Consider the following 8,971-nt stretch of genomic DNA (forward strand, 5'->3'; position numbering starts at 1 on the left):
CGCAGAGAGCGTCACATAGGAGCTCTCCCTTTGCGGTGCCTTAAACGCCAAAACAGCTTCCTGGTGCTCACGTGTTGCACGCCTGGGCCTGACCCAACAAGGGTCGATGGTCCCTCGTGTCGCTAGGGTCGTTGTTTCTTCAATCGCTCAGATCGATGGTTAATCTGCCAATGTTAACCGGTCAGGTGTTGACCAAAGTCAACCATTTTCACTTTTGCAAAAAAATGAATTTTTTGAAAAAACTTGGATTTGAAAAAGTACATAGATTTGCAAGTAAAAGGTTATGAGTATGGAATATAGTTTGAAAATTTTAAATCTCATGGAATTCGCAAAAAATTCATAGATTCTTAAAAAAACAGAATTTGAAAAAAATCATTGATTTTAAAGAAAATATCATCACATTTTGAAAAAAAATCTTGAATTTCAAGAAATGTTCATCAATTTTGAAAAATGTTCATCAGTTATGAAACAAAGTTCATCAAATTTTAAAAAGAGTTCACGATTTTAAGAAAATTTTACTATTTTAAAATAAGTTAACAAATTTTAAGAAAAGGAAAATAAAATCAAAAAAGAAACCGAATGGGAAAAAAATTGAGGAAAAAGCAGCCAACCAAAAACCCAAAATAAAAAAGAAAACCAAACAGAAGCCACTACATTTATTTAGCGTTGTGTTTCAAGAAGAACAAAAAAGCAAACCCACTTGGTACTAAACAAACGAGAGGTACGCAGTTTGAATCACGTTCAGCGCTGTTTTGTGGAGTTTAAAAAAAGGGGGGGAAATAGGTTAATGGGCCACCCCAGAGTGGAGAGGGGTGCGCCCTGGTTTGGAAAATGAACTGTACACAGCGCCTAAGGCGCCATATAGGGTTTGGGCCGGACAGGGCTCTAGACGGGCGTAGGACGACGACAACAGCCACGACACCTAGCCAATCACTTCTGTTGTTTCCCTCTGTCTCCTCTTTTTCTCAAAAACGATCATTTCATGACACCACACGGATGACTAGATTTTACAACTACCAAGGGCCGAATCAAGGGTTTCACCTTGAAGAGTCAGTCAGATCATATTCAAGCAATGTCTTTGGCAAGGTAACGACGTAAATAAATATCATCATTGACTGGTATATCCAACTCGTGTCAGACCTAGGCTTTCACCCCGGGGCTCGAGACCGGGTGCATGTGACACCATCATTGAAATCACCAATGTATTGTCACCATCTCTTATCTGATGTATCTATAGAGAAATTTTCCACCACTATTTATAATTAATGGTCCTTGAGAGCATCATGTAATCTCTATTGCCTTTGAGGTTTCTTAGTATCTTATGGCTACGTGCATACAATTAATTGATGCAGAGCTAGCCCTAGGGTATAGCCTCCTTTTTTTATTTTCATAAATTAAATGTGACCATTTATTATGCTTAGAACCAAACAGACTCTTGAAAAAAGTTGGCGCATATACTCATCTTAAAATATGCAGCGGGAAAATAAAATTATTATTTGGCACTGAAACTGGACAGGCAACCACATTGTATATGGAGTATAAAGAACTCCATTACCAAGAAAATATACAAGGAGTAGCAACCATCATAAGAAATGGAAGTTAATAGGAGATACATATCATAGCAAATTATTCCAAGTTTGTCACTAAGTAGAGCATGTCCTTTCCTTCTTGCACATGTCTCCTGAAGAAGACTGAATATGCATTCTCCCAGGAGACTGGAGATCTGAAATTTCATACACTATAGGTTACAAGTTATGACCAGATAAAACATAGCATAAACTAAGGATATGTGATTCTGCAGATAAGGATTGTGAAAAACAGTAAAGGAAAACTTGAGCAGCAAAGCATGATTGACAAAAAATAAGCGGTACCCAACTAAGGATATGTGATTCTGCAGATAAGGGTTGCAAATATCTTAACCCTCTCATTTCTGGGCAACATATGAGAGAAACATATATCCCTTCATTTGCATGCCTAAATTTGATAAACTGAAACCGCCATTAGGATGGCATGTGGATAGTCACTTTCGTACCAGTATGACCTTGTAGCTAAATTAGGATGTCGTCCATTGAGTTGGTCGATAATTTCTTCTATGGAAGGTCTCCTCTGCCGATCTGTCTCAACACATTGCAGTCCAATTTCGATGCATTTTTTTATTTGTCGGAGGCAATCTGCTTTTAATGATGGGTACTCCGATACGATGTGCTGGTCTGTCCAATTTTCACATACCTATGGACAAGATTGGAATTATAACCCCTCAAGATATGCCACAAAAGATCATTTGTAATATGAGCTTGTAAAGTTTAATGTTCAAATTATTAAGAAAATTTCCAGTTACTTTTTTAATAAATTGTTCTGCAGATGGTTTGTTCCCGCGGCAATTCTCCTCTCTTGTGGTGGTCTCCAGGATTAGTACACCTAAACTGTATATGTCCGACTTTGTGGAGATTTCACCTCTGTATAGATATTCTGGAGCAATGTATCCACTGCATATCATTAACGTTGTAATAAGTACTACCAGAGAGGTTAAGACGCAATTTAAATCATAATAAAGATCGCTAATTTATCATAGCTCATAATCGACTTACTATGACCCCACTACGTTTTGTGTGTTCATCCGTGTTTGTTCTTGACCGAAGAGTCGTGAGAGACCAAAATCCGCTATTTTCGGTACCATGTTACTATCCAGCAGTATATTTTCGGGCTTAAGATCCATATGCACAATAGGAATGCTGTGTACAAAGAGTAAACCCTCGCAGATCCCCTTAATTATGTTGAATCGTGTGTCCCAGCCCATTTGGGTATCTCCTGAAGAAGTGACACACAGGATTACTGAAGCACTCCAAGATAATGACTTGAATATCATTTATTTGTTAGCATGCTAATAGAAAAAATATTGATCACAGAAGACAATTTTTTATGTACAATTGCAACTTCTTTTGATCATGTCAACTGTTGTACCTATATTGTCATTGCATAGCATTTAAACCTAAACATGGTGTGACAAAGATTGATGGCCAAACTCCAATTAATAGTGTACGATAGGGTATTAGAATCTTGAATATTAATGCAATTTGAATAGGGTAGTATGACATACCAAAAAGATTCTTCTTAAGGCTTCCTCTTGGTAAATATTCATAGCAGAGTACACTTTCAACAATGTCAGCAACAATATACCTTCCATTGTTCTGCACCACTTTCTTTTGACTTTCATGACAGTAACCAACCAACTTTACAACATTCTCATGTTGAAGAGCCATAATATTTTGAACCTCATTATTAAATGCTTTATCTCGTGGAAGGGGCGAATTTTCGGCAAGTTTCTTGACAGCGATGGTTTCCCCATCTGGCACAGTTCCCTGTTCAACCTCAGACTCTTTCAGCAACATTTTTCAGCAGTTTTTGTGAAGACAGAAATTGTTAAAGCACAACCATACCTCATAAACGGTTCCAAAAGCGCCTTTACCAATTACACGCTTCTCTGAGAACTGATCTGTGATACTCTTCAGAAAGTCTAATGGCAGATGCTTCGGTAATGTGCTTAAAATGCTCGGCTTGTTCTCTTCAGTTCTACCTCCGCTAGCGCTAGCAGCCATTTCTGATGATTTAAGAATTGTTGATGTGACTCTTAATTTACCAAAGCAAAAACAGATCTGTATAAATTATGGGTTGCTGCAAGTTCTCCATATACCAGAGAACAACAAAGACAGATTCTTTTCTTACAAGAAACAGCAAAGGCAGATTAACAATACACAAGACTAAACACACATGGATTTCTGTAGACTAAGCCATAAACATGTTTTTCTCTGAAATAGAAGCTTTTATAGATGTGTTGCCATGTATCTGGATGCATGATACAAGCCCAGATGAGTTCTGACTTCTGGCCACTGCATCAAAATTGCACGCAGATATGCAAAGGCAAGCAAACAACAGTAAAAGATGTAGTAACTAGTAATAACATGGAAGAAAACACTCCTATCCATATACATGGCTGTTCTGACAGCATCTGAAAACAATCAGCTTCCAAATTAAAAGAACATACCTTGTGAAGATCGGACTCTTGAGGGATCCTCTAGCAGTTGTGAAGAGAGCAGAGAAATGGGGATGAAGCTTCTGAGAAGGAACCACTTCCTGCTAGCCTCAGTTGGATATATACCACCAACCCAATGAGATGCCCACCTACCGAGTAGAAAAGTATGCATTGACTTGACTCATGCCCACCGTGTTCGACTCTTTCTGGGTGAATAAAAAAATGTAGTACAATAATTCACGTCCACGTCACTCTAAATATAGAATAATCAATAGTAAGAAAACAATAATCCATGTCTAGATCATCCTAAATATTTCCACACTACAGCAAGGACATCGACGCTGACACCGTGTAAGATGCTATATGGAGAATAATCCGCATTAGTAAGACATAGAGCAACAAGTCGAATATTTGATCCATCCCAGGTAGACCCAAGATACAACCGCCCTTCTAACCATCCAAGCAATGATCAGTTCTGCAAAAAAACAAATCGGCACTTCTTCACACAAAACTTTATGCGGACGTACTAAAAGGATTCCCAACAAGGGAGAACATACAAGATTTCCAGTCATGCCTGACCCAGCTTGCTTGGCTTGGGATAAGATGCACTGTTTTTCAACAATCTCACTCTTGTCCACTCAAATCATTGTGCTCGTCAGAGAAGCCTCTTAGTGTTGTCTCCATTTTTGCCTTGCACTTTTGGCAGCAATGTGAGAAAAAGGACAGTTGAGCAGTTTTACACACAAACTACAATGTGAGAGAAGGCTGGACATATTGGCTAGCTTTCCTATTAAATACGTACAGTATATACCAGTAGCTTGAGCAGCTCAAGACTTTTCATCGTCTCTGAACCAAACTTGACAGATAATGAGCTGGAGTTGCCCACCTATAAAATGATCAAGCTGGACAGACAAGGATTCCAGATGGACATGACCACAGATATGCAGAGAACATATCCTTGCTGTTCTACCTGTGTGTTTTTTTTCGTGCGAAATGCTGTTCTTCCTGTTAACGCCGGACACTCCGAGCTTGCGCAACTGGGTGAGCTTCTCTGAATGTTACTCATGCTACAGATGGAGATAACTGAATGTTGCTCTTTTTAGTCCTGATTGAAGGACCTTTGCATTGCCTGCTTGTTTTCCATATACTTCCCATATAGAAAGTAGTCAGCAGTTAGAGAGGAGAATGTTTGTAGCAGCTAATCAAGCACCACATAATCAAACAAGAAACCATTAAATATAATACAAAGAGAACACCATCTCGCAATCAAAAAACAATTAAATAAAACACAATGTTTGGTGGATGAGACTATTGCTATTGCTCCGGTGTAACATAAACGATCGGAAGCCTCACCACATCAACCACCTTATCCGCCATGGCCTTCTCGAACAATTCCAGATAATCAATCTCACCGTCTCTTGATGCCAAGTCTTGGGTGATGCCGGTGTTCTGCACGAAGAGCATGTCATGGCACCGCATGTTGGGTGGCACCGCCTCCTGCGCCTGCAACTTCACGATAACATAACGGCAGGAGCATGGCGGCATGGTCCCTTGGCTTGGCCGCACACTGTACTTGTTCTGGTTAATTTTTATGTTGAACGCGATGATGCTGTTCGTCTTGTTCATTATCTGCAGGCAGCACGACGTCTCCTTCCTTGGTTCGAAGACGAACCGCAGCTCCAGGGATGGATGCACCGAGATAATGTTGGTGTCGCAGCTTCTCTGCAAAGCAAAATAACCAGAGGTCAAAACTGTCGAAACAGAGGATTTCAGAATACTGAAGAAACAGAAGAGTGGCACCCCTTCCGGTCATTGGTGGAAGAACGTACCTGGACTGTGGCATCATTTGACACATTAGAAGCTAGTGACATTGCTTTAAGCTTAGCTTCTAGTTGATCCAGTTCATGGACAATATCATTGATACATGGCCTTTTGTTTCTGTCCCTGTCCACACACCTTAGTGCAATCTCAACACATGAAGTCACTCCTAGGATGTCTATTTCCTGTGACTGTGAGGATTATCCAGGCTTTGCCTGAAACTTTTTCCTCCAGATTTCCCTTACCTACATGCAAATTTGGGGCATTAAATTCCCTATAAAGATACTAAATAGTTTGCAGTGCAAAAATGTGAAAGAAACGCATATGTGTTATGTGTTAATGGTATAAAGAGAGAAAGAATTATGTTTCTTTTTGCCGGGAGAGAGGTTTTTTCTTACAAGCTCAATAAACTGTTCGGAGGGCATTTCAGAGCAACGGAAGTAGCTCTTATCCCCGGCCAACATTTTTATAATTATGACCCCCAAACTGAACACGTCAAACTTCTTTGATATGAAGCCACTGTCAACATACTCTGGTGGCATGAACCCGCTGCATTGATATACACAATTGGTAAGTACATGAAAAACTTAGTTCAGAGTGCTTTTGGTATGATGATCCATCAAGTTACAGTGTTCCGTCGCGCATCTCTGTTTGTCGTGTTTTTGTTGAAGCAACGAGTCTTGACAAACCAAGATCTCCAATTTTGGGCGTCATACCTTCATCCAGCAAAATATTACCAGGCTTCAAGTCCAGATGGAAAATAGGTTTTCCCTGTGAGGTGTGAAGGTGATCTAGTCCCTCACAAGTCCCTTTGATAATCTTGAAACACGTGGGCCACTCAAGCCCGCAAGATTCATCTGCAATTAGTAGCAAAAAATACATACAAAATATGGTATTGACTCGTTCATCTTGATGGGCAAACTGATATTTGTAGCCAATTGTCAAACCTATGTGTTTTAAGATAAGGAGAACTTGCATTGATTATTTGAGTCATATCAAGATGGATATGGGGGTGTTTTTTTTTAAAAAAGGATGAAACAACTAGTAAAAAAGAGTTGAAATCCTATCCCCCCTGCATATATTCGAATGTGTTTATCGAGGCTTATATCCATAATACTAGTATAGGTTACCTTGAATGTGTTTATCGAGGCTTCCGCCGTGCATATATTCGAAGCAGAGCACTCGCTCCATCTCTTTAGCGAAGATAAGCTCCCCCTTGTGCTCCATGTATTTCTTGCGAGACTGGTGGCAGTAGCCAATTAGCCGCACAACATTTTTGTGGCGTATGTTACGAAGGTTACAGAACTCGTTGTCGAATTGCTTATCATCGAGTCCCTGCAGTTGACGAAGCTTCTTCACCGCAATTTCTTCCCCTTCATGGGTCGCCTGATAAAATCGATGATCAGTTGTCATGTGGTACAGATTGTGATTATAATTGAGGGAAGCATAGATTGTAGATAAAAGAATTAGTAGACATATACCCTGTAAACAATGTTGGCGAAGAACCAGGGGGTGAGCGCGTCGCTAGCACCGGTAGTGGCTTGGCCAGCGCGCCGTGGCTTATTGCCCATCAAACAACTCCGTATCCACCGCTGCCAACTATCTGATCCTCTGCAAAGTTGTTTGTGATAGCTTCGATAACATTGAGTTTGAAATCCATGCTGCGGCTATGTCGCACCCAGCAGGACTAGAGGATGATCCTCCTCTTCTTCCTGAGAAACCAAATGCGGCACCTAGAAACATGAAAGATTGAAACTATGTAATCCCATTCCCATCCACATAGTGTCCGCTCCATGTTTGCTATTGTTGAGGCCGCTGATATTTTTCACCGCGTTATTTAAGTCAATTCGGACGCGAAGGTGAGGCGGAGGCGTGGTAGAGGATTGAACCGAGGAAGAAGAAGAAGGCTGCTGCATGCCTGCGCTAGAGGAAGAAGAATGGTGCCGGACCTTTGGATCAAGATTCGACGGTGGAGAGCGATTTGACTGTAGGAACTCGCCCACAGGAACAACTACGCCATCACATCCACATAGTTTAATTTCCGCATTTGCTATTGCTGCGGCGCCTGGATTTTTCGCCGCGTCAGTAAAGTCAACTCGCAGGCGAAGCCCTGAGGGTGAGACGGGACGACGCGGCGGAGGCGGCAGCAGGTTGACCCGAAGAAGAATAAGAAGAAGAAGGATGCTGCGGGAGAAGATGCAACGGACGAAGAAGGCTCCTGCTGGAGAAAGAAGAAGAAGCAGAGGAAGAAGGCTGGTGGACCTTTGGATCCAGGATCCGACGGTGGAGATCGATTTGACTAGAAGCAAGCAAATTTCAGACGACCATGTATGTCGCCGGAGACGTGACGGAGCATGGTGGGACCGGCGTCAGTGCGCCAAGTCAGGTCCGTGGTGGTGCGACCGGCGTCGTTGCGCCAGGTTGGGTCCGCGGGCTGGGTCACAGTCGTGGCGACGACGACGACGGGAGCTACGACAACTCCGGCGAAGGCAAGTCAAGATTAGAAGGGAAAATGTTAGTAGTAATCTTGACATGCATAGATTGTTAGCCGCATGCATACAGGAGCGTGGATCACGGTCAGTTAGCCGGGCCATATTCAGTTGGTTGGCTGGCTTGATGTGTCCAGGTTGTTGGCTAGCTTTGTGCATGGAGTTGTGAGTGGATCCGGTCATTAGTGGATAACCATCACGATGGAGTAGTGGCCGGTGTGTTGGCCGGATCGTGCGTGCATGGATGCATGCAAGTTAGTTGGATTAATAGGAGTTGGCAGCCGAGAGGGCTAGGAAAAACACAATGTAGTCTCTTGTTCCACGGAGGAGAAGGGCCTCTCGTGCAAAGTAACAGCCGGTCTTCTTCTTAGTTGTGTGTGTAGAGTTTATCCATGGTGTGTGTTCATAAGAGATGAGAGGAAGAAGAACGGCGTTGCGAGGAGGCGGCGCCAACAATCCGCGCTTTCTGCCTGCTCATGCGGCTGCCTCCCCTCAGATCCTCGCCACCGCCGCGCCCCGCAATCCGCCCGACCTCCCCTACGAAATCCACCCGACCCCCGTGCCCCAGATTCGCCGGACCGTGGCGCCCCTAAACACAGCACAACCCACCATCGTGACACAAAGAGTGCGAGAA

The 8,971-nt window shown here is 42.4% G+C and overlaps 1 protein-coding gene and 1 pseudogene across 2 annotated transcripts; both read right to left on the reverse strand.

The window, feature by feature from the left end:
• Nucleotides 1-1,471: 1,471 nt before the first annotated feature.
• On the reverse strand, nucleotides 1,472-4,440 carry LOC123043160 (cysteine-rich receptor-like protein kinase 40). 2 transcript variants are annotated; one of them, XM_044465517.1, is made up of 7 exons: nucleotides 4,043-4,440; nucleotides 3,438-3,598; nucleotides 3,098-3,359; nucleotides 2,589-2,808; nucleotides 2,339-2,486; nucleotides 2,033-2,229; nucleotides 1,472-1,723 (listed from the first exon to the last, which is right to left on the reverse strand). In XM_044465517.1, coding segments are annotated over exons 1-7 (1,149 nt in total). In that variant the 5' UTR covers nucleotides 4,203-4,440; the 3' UTR covers nucleotides 1,472-1,722. The 2 variants fall into 2 exon arrangements, with proteins under 2 accessions (XP_044321452.1, XP_044321454.1); XM_044465519.1 differs by having other exon boundaries at nucleotides 3,438-3,627; nucleotides 4,043-4,110.
• A 43-nt stretch (nucleotides 4,441-4,483) lies between these two features.
• On the reverse strand, nucleotides 4,484-8,885 carry LOC123043159 (putative receptor-like protein kinase At4g00960; annotated as a pseudogene).
• Nucleotides 8,886-8,971: the final 86 nt, after the last annotated feature.

Source organism: Triticum aestivum, chromosome 2B, assembly GCF_018294505.1.
Source record: "Triticum aestivum cultivar Chinese Spring chromosome 2B, IWGSC CS RefSeq v2.1, whole genome shotgun sequence".
NCBI lineage: Eukaryota > Viridiplantae > Streptophyta > Magnoliopsida > Poales > Poaceae > Triticum > Triticum aestivum.

What these genes read in the sequence shown, in the direction of transcription:
- LOC123043160 (XM_044465517.1), bottom strand. Translation starts at nt 4,202, where the DNA reads ATGCATACTTTTCTACTCGGTAGGTGGGCATCTCATTGGGTTGGTGGT. An exon ending in CTTTTGGAACCGTTTATGAG is followed by an intron (nt 3,360 to 3,437) that starts GTATGGTTGTGC and finishes GAGGTTGAACAG; the next exon opens with GGAACTGTGCCAGATGGGGA. An exon ending in CAAAACGTAGTGGGGTCATA is followed by an intron (nt 2,487 to 2,588) that starts GTAAGTCGATTA and finishes AATGATATGCAG; the next exon opens with TGGATACATTGCTCCAGAAT.